Here is a 12408-nt window from a genome sequence, read left to right as displayed (position 1 = left end):
GCTTGCAAAGACTACTCCTTATCAGGTGCCAGGAGAAACAGAGCCCACTCTCAAGAAATCCTCTTAAATGAATGTGGATTAAAAAAGGAGTAGGAGGCCAAGCAGGATGGTGCTTGCCTCTAATCTCAGTGACTAAGGAGGCTGAGTATTACTAGTTTCAGGCCAGCCTTAGCTCCTCAGCAAGACCCTGTCTCAAAATAAAAAATAATTACAAGGGCTAGAGATGTGGCTCAGTGGTTAAAGACCCTTGGCCTAGGTCTCCAGTACCAAAAGAGGGAAAGGAAAAAAAGAGTAGGAGGACCTCCTGACTTATCCCCAGTCATGTTCAAAGTCTTAAATACAAATATCCATTTGTCATTTCCTACATGTCTGGCTGGAAAATGCCAAGGGTAAAACAGTGATCTCACTAAATCCCACTTTTTGTTTTTAAATATTCATACATGTACATACTATAAAACCAGAACAACATTACTGTTTCTTTTATTCACTTAATAGAGTGAGAATATTTTTAATATTATTATCACTTTTCTAAAATGGGTTTCTAAAATGTGATGTTAATGTCATGAAGTATTCAATTACATGAAGTCTTATAGTTAATGAAATAGATCCCAATTTTCAGACACTGTTATTTTTTATTATATGAAACAACACTGTGATGAACCACTTTCACATTACCCTTCCCTAGTTGTTTCCTTTAGATGAATCTAAAGGTACAATTGACAGGCCAAAGGACAAAGCACTTTTGAAGATTTCATAAAAATCTTCCACTTACCTCAGAAAAATGACCCTAAGGTACCCATGGTGTGTACCCTCCTACTCCCCTCATTCTCTCTGGTAACAGACCTCCCTCTGTGGTCTGTTTCAACTCTGCATTGCTACTCAATGCTTCTGTCAGCATAAAACCCAGGCTTGAGTTTCCAATGCAATCCTGACGATTTGCTTTTATATACATTGCCTGGCTGATGTATTTTTAAAATTTCGCATTTATACTTTAGCCCTGGGTGATCTCAGTCTCATGGCTTTAAATCCCATCTATGTTCTGACAATCCTTAAATTTATACCTTTGACTTTGATCTTCTCTCTGAACTCAAGTCTTGGGTCTCTAATAACCTCTGTCCATCTAAATTAGATTCCTCATCAGGCATTTCTAACTTACATACCTCATACTAAATTTTTCTACCATCTTCTTCCCCTTCCCTATCTCTTTGCCCACATTTCCTCACTTTAGTCAACTATCCTTTCATCCAGGTTCTCCAGGCAGAAAACCTGAACCTCCAACTTTTTTCCCTTCAAACATCTAGTCCATTAGGAAAATCTCTCATTTCCCCTCTATTGTAGCACAACTCTCCCCATTTCTATTGTTACCACTTCAGTGACAGTCACCAGTTCTCCCCCTAGACTTCTGCAGAGTGTCTAGCACAGCTGGAGTGAACTTTCTGCTCGTGATTCTTCAGTGGCTTCCTGTGCACTTCAAATAAATTCCATGATCCTAAATGTCATCCTTTTAGGGAGGCCTCCCCTGATCAGATCAGTTTATTTAGAGAAGATGCTCTCTAAAGACAAGATGTTGTCTTATAACTTGACTCTTATTTTTGCTTCGGTGCAAAAATAGCCCTTATTATAATTTGTGATTATTCCTTTTTTTATATGTTTATTGTCTGTTTTAGTCACCACTGGATAAACTCCCAGAGGACTGGGGCCACAGTTGTCTTATTTACTTGATTGCCTTGTCCCCTGTATTCTTAGGACCTTGCCCAGGACAGGGGTTAGCTCAGTTTCTTTGGATGGATGGATGGACTACAAGCTCCTGGCATCAACAGTGCCTGCTTTACTCCATGCCCTCAGTAACCACATGTCCTGCCTGGAGCATGAATTGGCTCCTATTTCAGCTGGTAATTAATGCTGTGATTTTGATGTTCTTACTATTATTTCTCTCTTGAGAACTTTCCCTTTCCTAAAAGCTCTGTACCTGGTTGTATGCAGACTTGGTGCTTCCTTGGACCTCTGGGCTTACGTACAAAGCAGTGCCAACCATCCCAGTCAAATGGCCTGTGTGGAGGAAACCAGAGGGAAAGCTTTCCAGTATTTGGACTTAAAGATACAGCAAATTATTAAAAAAAAAAAAAAAAAAAGAAAGAAAGAAAGAAAGGAAGGAAGGAAGGAAGGAAGGAGGGAGGGAGGAAAGGAAGGAAGGAAGAAAGAAAGGAAAAGAAAAAGAAAAAATATTTCTTATGAGTGGGGCCTGATCTATTAAACGTCTGCAGCACTTAAAGGAGAAAGCAGTGTGAACTGCACAATAAGCATAGTCACGTATGTCCAAACACCCTGTCTTTGCTGTTGTCAAGGAGGGACTGGGCAGAGAGAAGACCCTAGATCAGCCAGGCCCCAGAGAATTTCACATGACCACTAGTGTCGGACAGAGCTGTTTGCATGTGGGAGCCAATTATTCTATTAACTGAAGTCCTTAAAGTGCTGAAGAACAATTAACACAGTGACAAGGAAAAAAATTAAGGCATTTTCATAATTTTGTTAATTTAGTGAGCAATTAAAATTTGCTTTAGAATAGAGTCTTTACAAGTAAACCTGAGTAAAGACTCAGGTTAAAGAAATTTTGTGGTTTGCTTTTAAATACATGAATAAAAAAATTCAGTCTTCTGGATTTACCTGAAGGGTCTGATTTCATCAAGTGATCTCCTGCCTGATCATCTTGTTTCCCATCAGCCTAAAAACAAAAGTAAGCCAATTAGCAAATTCAAATGTTATAGCAATAGGAGTAGCTTGTCCATTTCTAAATGAAGATACATTGAAAAAATATTACATGAAAATCAGAATAATTATAATAATGCTTTTTTGAGTTTAAATGTTTTGTTTTAGTTATTTACTAGGAAGAGTAAGAGAACAACAAGCTGGGTAAGGAGGTGGATGTCAGTAGTAATCCCAGCTACTTAGGATGCTGATACAAGAGGATCGAAAGAAAGTTCCAGGCCAGCCTTAGCAACTTAGTGAGACCCTGTCTCAAAACAAAAACAAAAAGGGCCTGGGATGTAGCTCAGTAGCAGAGTACCACTGGGCTCAATTCCTAGTACTACAAAACAAAACATTTACTTTCTAAACTTTCCCACTGTTACTCTGCTACTACTTTTTCAGAATCAGTTTTTGACTCTTCCTTGCACCAGGTCACCAAATCTGTTTTACTGTCACTCACTGCTAACATCTCTAAATGGCTTCACCTTTTATATATCTCTGAAGCACTGTCTCATGTAACACTTTAATCACTACTGTTATGACATCCCTCTGCTGGTTCCTATTACAAGCACCGCTATCAATAACAGCCCCTTCACCATTCTTAGTGCCAGACCCTGTTCCAGGCGCTTTACCTGTATTCTGAATTTATTTTGCTGAAAATTCTTTGAGGCAGGAACTAGTATTAGGTGCACTATGAGGTTGTGAGAGGCTTACAATTTGCCCAAGGTTGTACTAAAAGCAGTGGCAACAACAGGATTCTAGTCCAGGTCAGCGAGACTGCAGAGCCTCTGGTCATCTACCTCCCTACACCTCCAGATGCTGAGGTATAATCTTTAGTTTGGGATCAAGATCCCATCATCTGCCCCTCCTTGGCCTTAGCATTTTTCAACACCTGCCCTTCCCTGTTCTACTGTCTGTCTTTCGTCTTTCCCCTCCCTTTCCTCCTTCTTGTACAGGGGATTGAACCCAGGCTTCCTGAAAGCTAGGCAAGTACTCTATCACTGAGCTACATCCACAGTCCTTTGTATTTTTTATTTTGAGACAAGGTCTCCCTAAGTTGCTCAGGCTGCCCTGGAACTTCCAATCTTCCTGCCTCAACCTCCAGAGTCACAGGCACCACTGCACCTGGCTCTCTCCATTTCTTCTAACCTTACCTTCTTATTTAGCCCCTGTGATTGTTTTTACCATCAATTCAAATCCTATTTTCTTTCTCCAACTACCCTTGGAATGAACTGCATTTTTAGAGATTTTGGTTCCTCTTATGTTTGGCTATGACATAGCCCCCCAAAACTCCAGGAGGCAAAATGATTAATTATGAGAACCATAACTTAACTAGTGGATTAATCAATTTCATGGATTAATAATTTGAACGGACTAACTGTGGGCAGGTAGGGTGTGGCAGGAGGAAGTAGGTAACTGGGAGATATGTCCCTTGGGATTTATAATTTGTCCCAAGTGTCTTGCTTGGTCTCTTCCACTCCCTATTTGTTATGGGCTGAGCATCATTCCTCCACTATGTCCTTCTGCCAGGATCTTCTGTCTAAATTCAGGTCCAGAGAAGTAGAAACCAGCCAACCATGAACTAAACATCTGAAATCATAAGTCCAAAAAATCTTTTCCTCATCTAAGTAGTTCTTGTCATTTATTTTGGTCACAGTGATAAAAAGGTATCTAACACAGTGACTAATACCTTTGGCTAATGATGTTAAGTAAAACTCTGGCACTGAAGGCCAGAGAACCTTCTAGCAATTTTTCTTACTCTCTACTACACCTTACACTTTGAGCCAAACAGAACATGTGGTCTTCAAACAATCACATCTGCTCACCCACAGCTTTGGTTATGATGTCTCTAGGCCCTGTCTTCAACTTGGTCTGCTGGACTCCTAAGGCCTATCTGAAATGTCACTGTGTTGTTATATAGTCTTTCTTTCTTTTGGGGTGGGTGGGTGGTTACAGGGTCTTACTAGGTTGCCCAGGCTGGTCTTGAACTCCTGAGCTCAAGCAATCCTCTCACCTTAGCCACTAGAGCAGCTGGGACTACAGGTACACACTATTGCACTCTATCTAGGCAGTCTTTCTTTTTCCTAAGCCACATCCCCAGCCCTATTTTGTATTTTACTTAGAGACAGGGGCTCACTAAGTTGCTTAGTGCCTTGCTTTTGTTGAGGCTAGCTTTGAATTGTGATCCTCCTGCCTCAACCTCACCAGCTGCTAGGATTACAGGTGTGTACCACTAAGCCGAGCTGACAGTCTTTCTTGATTCTCACAAATCTATGTTAATTTCCCCCTATCTTTTACTCTTATATCAGTACTTTGCTCACCTCACATTAATTAGCTTTGTATTTTAAGTCACTACAATGTTGTGAAGAACAAATATCTTTTGAGTTATATGTTGTTTAGGGCTGGGTTATCCCAGTGTTTAATGTTTTTGAGCCTCACTTTCCCAAGCTAAAGACTTAAGTATAAAGCATGGCAGACCAAAATACCAAATTATTTTATAAAGTACTGTATGCCTTTAACCTAAATATCATTCACAGCCAATAATTTTGTATCCCTCAAGTGGAAGGCACTTATTAAAACATAATTACAATTTCAAAGCCTACAAGATCACTTGCAGTATATGCCTTCATATTTGCCAAATTCCTGAGGGTTGCATGGCAGGGTTCAGGCAACCTGATATCCTGTTGTTATATCTACTTTCAAGTATAGTCTAATTATTAAAATACTCACAGCAAAGGCTAGATGATCTGTTGCCAAGCCAAAATCACCTATTTTTACATGGTCATCAGAATCCAAAAATATGTTGACAGGCTTCAAATCCCGGTGTATCATTCCCTGTTGGAAGAAAGTAAAGAATCTAATGGTTGCTTCCCATGCATACTTTATAGTTATACCTGTTTTCTAATCTGAAAGGCCAGCCTAGTGATGCAAACTGGGTTAGATCTTCTCTCGGACCACAATAGTCCAGGAATCTGATCTCTGGAATGTCTCCCAATTGTCTGGTAATCTCTCCAAAATCTCCCTCTTTCATCTGTGGTTGTCCTGATCAAGTGAAATCCAAATGGCTCCCTGTGGCACCCAAGGTTCCTTCCACTGAGTTCATCAAATTATCTTTCACTCTGCTGCATCACAAAACCCTGGTTCTGGTCAGTAAGACATACCACTTTTATTCCTTTTCTATTCCTTTCTTTGTATTATTTCCCCTGCCTAGGACATTATTGCTTTTCTCTACTCATTCAAATTTTTTAATTTGTTCTAATTAGTTATACATGACAATAGAATGCACTTTGATACATCATACATAGATGGAGTATAATTTCTCATTCTTCTGGTTGTACATGATTTAGAATCCCACTGGTCATATAGTTATATATAATATGTATATAGGGTAATAAAGTCTGATTTATTCTACTATCTTTCCTACTCCCATATCCCCTTCTCTCCCTTCACTCCCCTCTACCTAATCTAAAGTAACTCTATTCTTCCCTAGCTGCCCCTACCTTCATTATGAATTAGCATCCTCATATCAGAGAAAACATTAGGCCTTTGTTTTCTGGTATTGGCTTATTTCTCTTAGCATGATTTTTTCCAGCTCCATTCATTAATGGCAAATGCCACAATTTTGAAATTTTACCAACATTTACAAGTGCCAATTCATTCATTCTTCCATGGTAATTCTAACAATTCACTTTGCATGCCCAGTACACACAGTAGATACTCAGTGATTACGTTAAATGAATCCTGCTTTCTCCTCTTCCTAATGGCTTATCATAATATTTATAGTTTCATGCCTATAATACAAAAAGTAATTAATGGCCTTCATTAGAACTCATTTTTATTTCCAAACTTAGAAATTTCTGCTTCCAACAAGTTATTTATAAATTAGTCATATAAATTACAGGCCTGCTTCTTCGCATAGTAAAAAAAATTTTGAGTTCATGAAAATTGAGGCAAAGAAAAAAAATTAATATATTTACACTAGCTAATACATTAGACAATCCCATTTAAAATATGTAAGCAGTGGGGCTGGGACTGGAGCTCAGCGGTAGCACTTGCCTGGCATGTATGAGGCACTGGGTTTGATTCTCAGCACCACATAAAATTAATAAAATAAAGGTCTATCCCACTAAAAAAAAAAAATATTTAAAAAAATGCAATATTTCAGTTTGAAGCTAGGCCCCTTAGCATTTACATCATAATAGCAATTTCTAGCTTTAAAATAACATTTTATACACATAGAATGCTATGCTACTAAAAGACTCTTATTCTTCTCCTTGCCAGATGTCTTTCTAGTTTCTCTTTATTTCCAGAAAGGGCAGTACTAATTGTTAGGATCAAATTTGGTATGTATCAACCACACCGGTATTTTATTCTAAACCAATCAAGGAATCATCTTCTATATTCCATACATGATCAAATATTTTTTCCTCATTCAGCAGTTGGCAAACTTTCTATAAAAGACCAGGTAATAAGTTATAGGTATTTCATCTTTGTTGTAACTATTCAAAACTGCTGTTACAGCAAAACAGTCACAGGCAATATGTAAGCAAATGATCCTGGCTTTGTTCCAATGAAACTTCATTGATGGACAATGAAATTTGAATTGTTATGAAATATTATAATTTTGATTTTTAAATAACTACCTAAAGATACAAAAGCCAGTTTTAAGTTATAGAACTAAGAAAAAGAGGTATTAAGAGAGTCATAGTGTGCTAATACCCTGTCCTAACCTTCAATGTTTTCTTTGAACTTTGATACCTGGTACTATTTCTTTAGCTTTTGATATTTTGTCCTACGAAACAATATGCAAAGTTTTCTATATTTTTCTCCATTTTCACATTTGAATTTTTAAATTTAGTCATAAATTTATGTAAATGTCAGTTTTGGACACAAAATATTGTAAAGTTTACTTTCTCATGGATATAAGCCAATCCGTCCAGAATCTCTCGAAAAAGTCTCCACAGTCTGATGGTGTCTCGATACAACCCCTGGTCAATGGTGTCACGTAAAGTACTCTTTTCACAGTACTCCATCTGCAGACAAGAACAGACCAGGAAGGACTTGGTTACAAAGTATAAATTAAGGAGGTTAACTGCAATTAATGTAATCATCTATTTAAAAATTTGTAATATGGATTCTAAACAGTTATAGGAAAGATGTGATTTTTTTACACTGAAAAGAAGTATTTAAAAAAATACTTCAAAAAATATTTTGGGGCGTAAAAATGAAGCTCAGTAGTAGAGTGTATTTTTAGCAGGCACTAGGCCCTGGGTTCAATCTCCAGGACACACAATAATAGTAAACAAGCAAACAAAAACAACACTGGGAGCAAATATGTATAATCTTAGCACTCCAAAATAACCATTAAAAATTTAATTTTTTTTCTGTGTTGAGGAGTAAACCCTTGCATGTGCCAGGTGAGTGCTCTACTACTAAGCTTCCATTCCTAGCCCTTATATTTATTTTTTATATAATTGGTTATTTTAAAAAAGATTTATTTGCTTAAATTCTTATTACAAATAATATGAAAATTCAGAGTGCAGTAAAATTTTATTTATTGTCTTATAAGACTGCAAACTCAAATTTCCAAGAAGGGCTAATTAATCCAATGATGTCATTAGTTTTTATTTGTACATTATGACCTTCAAGTCAAGAGCAAAACATTATAAATATGTCACAGAATATTATTTCCTTTTTGATTCTTTAAAATAACCACTCAAAAACATAAAAGCCATTCTTGGCTTACAAGCCAAACATAAACAGACATAAGTTGGATTAGACTTGTGGGTCACAGGGCCTCACCTGTATATACAGATAGTGCACAGCCTCAGTTGTCACCGATGGCTCACTTTCATGGCAACTGTTAATTTCATTGTAGTCCTCATCCTAATCCAAGAGGAACATATGAGAACTCAAACTGGGGGCTGAAGTTAAACAGGACCATCACACCATCAAATACCTCCCCCCTACCCCCAAGCTATCCTGGTACTCTAGGAGGAGGTCAGTGATAGAACTCATCCAATGCCTATAGAAGCTTAATGTGGTTTTAAGGAAAGTTTGCTATAACCAGAATCTTCTATGTAGCTCGTAAGTATGTTGCTACACAGAATGATGATGGGGAAAAGGAAATCAGGAGATTTTAAACTTGCGCAGTCCATAGAACGATTCCTTGTCAAGTTAATTCTTCACTATGATGTCCTAAGGATGAGAAAGGTAGAATGTATATATGCTATTATTTTAGGGCTTCAGTGCTAATGTAATGCCTTCCTTTGGTGGGAATTAGCTAAAGCAATTTAAATGTGACCAGACTATTAAAGATAATACTGCCCTCTGGTCTATGCCCTCAAAGAACAAGCACTCAGCTGCCACTTACAACAAATGATCCTCTTGTCTTACCTCCACAGGGCCAACCTACCACTAATTTTCTTTTTAACACCTTTTTTAAAAAAAGTATTTTTCTTCTCGTAGATGTATTTAAATACTTTAAACCCTAAGTATAAAAAAGGTGCTAGTCACTATCTGACCACTCAATTTACATTTTTATGAGGAAGGATTTATATATATATATATATATTTTTGTACCAGGAACTGAACTCAGAGGCACTCCACTGAGCCACATCCCCAGCCCTATTTTGTATTTTATTTTGAGACAGGGTCTCACTGAACTTAGTTCCTCACTGTTGCTAAGGGGGGCTTTGAACTTGTGATCCTCCTGTCTCAGCCTCCCAAGCTGTGGGATTTCAGGTGTGTGCCACTGCACCTGGCATTTTTTTCATTATTGAAAGGGAAAAAAGAGCTCTGCTTGCTCTAGAAATAATCAGGTTCTATTCTTGAATCCTTACTATATTCTGGGGATTATCTATAGAAGATTATTAATCTCTTGGCAGCTCCAACCCATCAGCTAGAATGCTCATGTCATGTTGCTCATAACCAAGAAAAATCAGGAGCATAAATTTGGGGCCCCCCTGAATCTGTGCTAAGAGATGAGATGACTCAGGATATGATGAGAAGGTTGTGACCTTGAGCCAGGTGGCTTCCGGCAAGGGAAGGAGGGGAGGGCAAAGTAGGGGTCCTGGGGATAAAAAAGGCATTAGTCACCATCTGACCATTCAATTTCCATTTTTTATGAGGAAGGATTTATTTATATATATATATATATATATATATATATATATAAATTATATATATAAATATAATATATATATTTTGTACCAGGGTTTGAACTTTTGTACCAGGGTTTGAAGGATAGATATATATATATACACACACACACACACCACACACACACACACACACACACACACACACAAAATATATATATTTTGTACCAGGGTTTGAACTCAGGGGAACTCCACTGAGCCACATCCCCAGCCCTATTTTGTATTTTATTTTGAGACAGGATTTCACTGAATTTAGCTCCTCACCGTTGCTAAGTATTCAATTGTGTGACCAATGATTTAGTCAATCCTACCTACCTGATGGAATTTCAATAAGATATCTGGACATGGAGGCTCCATGGGGCTTCAAGGTTGAGCACATGGCTGGGTGGGAGGATGAGGGGCTCTGATTCCATTAGGACATAAAATATATTAAGATATATTTTAAATGAATATGGCAGGGAAGCTTTGCATTTGAGATGCTCCCAAACTTTGCCTTGTGTCTTGTTCTGATTTGTGTCTTTTATGATAAAATTGTAATAATAAATGTAAAAAAAATTGTTGTCTTCATAATAATTAAATGCATACCACTAAAACCAAAACCAAACAACTTTGTTTTAGCAGTAGGTTAGATTACATATGCTCTTTTTAATTTTTTTTTTTTTTAGTTATAGTTGGACATAATACCTTTATTTTTATTTATTTATTTTTATGTGGTGCTGAGGATCCAACCCAGGGCCTTGCAAGTGCTAGGTGAGTACTCTACCCTGAGCCACAACCCCAGCCCTTGTTTATGCTCTTACCCTGATTAAATTTATAGTAAATAATTTAAATTGAGAGGAACTTAAGGTGATTTCACTTGATAAGGGAAGTACTTTACAAAAAACACAATAACTAATTCATTCAAACAACCTCCAAGTCAACTTAACTGCTTATCTAAGAGAGTTCACATGTATACTTTTATCTGCTATGAATATACACTTATAACTGCTGGCAATTATAACAAAGTAACAATCAACACCTATGTGTAGAATGCTTCTCTGCAGCAACAAGCTGACAGCCCTAGCAGTTTGAAAGCTTGACCCAGTCCTAGGCACTACCATAGAAGGCTCTGCTGGCCCGGGCAGAGGAAGATGCAGAACTATGGGTCGGGCCCAAGGCCTGCAGCAATATTTTTCAAACTTTCAAAACCATGAACCACATGAAGAAATGTTTTATGTCACACCCAGTACACATACTTATGAGACAAGTCCAGAAATGAAGTTTACTTTAAGTAGGCAGCTTTGTGTCCTCTACAGCATTAAAAATAAAATGTCTGGTTATAATATTCTAAGTTGATATTATAACTCACTACAGGGTCATTACAGACTTAAAACTAGAGGATAGTTTATGAAAATAAGAAATTAAGAGTAATTGATGAGGGAGAGATCAAGGTAATTCCATGATGAGACTGTTTAGTTAATTAATTTATATTCAATTCTCATCCCCAATCATATAAAATTTTCTCAGATCCTCTAAGAAACTTTTAAAATTTTTATTTGTTAGAGTGTCTTGATTTACTTCTCATTACTAAAGATCAGTATGCTTTGTTATATATAGACTTATGAAAAACACAAGTAAAATATATTTTAAATGAATGATCATGTTTTAAAATTGGTATTTACAGATCAGATTAAGGCTTTAGTATTTTACCCAAGGTTTATAACATCAGATAACAGTTTCCTTACATACCTACTCTGATGAATAAAATAGTATAATTTTACCTGATTCTGACTTTTACTGTTCTCATCTTCATGGTCAAAGATGATATCACTTTCAGAATCTGATGCAGGTCTTAAAAAGAAACAGAAAAGTGCTAAAGAAATCAAAATCCCTGTAATAATTCTAAAAATTGACATTCTTTCAAATTAATAGAAAGCAAAAGAGGCTAGAGACATTATGACTCCATGGCATAAATCTGTACATATCACCATGTGGATTTGTACTTCCCTATTATGCAAAACATATATAACTCTTGAAAATTAGCGAAATTAAGTCTCTTAAAACAAATGTCATAGCTAAGAGTTATGATAAATTGTACCCAACTGGATGTGATGAAATAAAACCATGAAGGTCAATGGCCAGGATTCTGAGATGAATAAAGTTCAGTGTAGGGTTATAATTATTCATTTGGTACTTTCTTGGGAACTGCAGTTGGTATTGTATTAAGACTTCAAATTAGTTCTTTGTATGTGTGTGTGTGTATGTGTGTGTGTGTTACTGTACATTGAACGCAGGACTTCCCTGTACTAGATAGGTTCTCTACCAATGACCTTCATCCTCAGCCCAATTATTTTTATTTGTGAGACAGGTTCTGGCTAAGTTGCCCAGGCTGGCCTGGAACTTGTGATCCACCTGTCTCATCTAACTGAATAGCTGGGATTACAGGCCTGCATTGCTATGCCGATTCCAAATTAGTTCTTAAATACTCCATGGAGTTGAATGCCTATTTAAAGCAATGTCCTAT

The 12408-nt window shown here is 37.1% G+C and overlaps 1 protein-coding gene across 4 annotated transcripts in view; it reads right to left on the bottom strand.

Annotated features, from left to right (window-relative positions):
• The window catches only part of Eif2ak4 (eukaryotic translation initiation factor 2 alpha kinase 4), a 103215-nt gene that overhangs the window by 42208 nt on the left and 48599 nt on the right, over positions 1-12408 (bottom strand). For all 4 annotated transcript variants that reach the window (XM_026390966.2, XM_026390987.2, XM_026390981.2 and 1 more), the window contains 6 exons: positions 11666-11735; positions 8548-8631; positions 7656-7778; positions 5476-5580; positions 2665-2722; positions 1970-2049 (listed from right to left, as the gene is read on the bottom strand). In XM_026390966.2, coding sequence (XP_026246751.1) covers positions 1970-2049; positions 2665-2722; positions 5476-5580; positions 7656-7778; positions 8548-8631; positions 11666-11735 — 520 coding nt within the window. The remainder of the gene's footprint in view (positions 1-1969; positions 2050-2664; positions 2723-5475; positions 5581-7655; positions 7779-8547; positions 8632-11665; positions 11736-12408) is intronic.

This window comes from Urocitellus parryii, chromosome 6, assembly GCF_045843805.1.
Source record: "Urocitellus parryii isolate mUroPar1 chromosome 6, mUroPar1.hap1, whole genome shotgun sequence".
NCBI lineage: Eukaryota > Metazoa > Chordata > Mammalia > Rodentia > Sciuridae > Urocitellus > Urocitellus parryii.
Note: the sequence above shows the minus strand (reverse complement) of the source record. Positions and strands in the feature narration are given on the sequence as shown.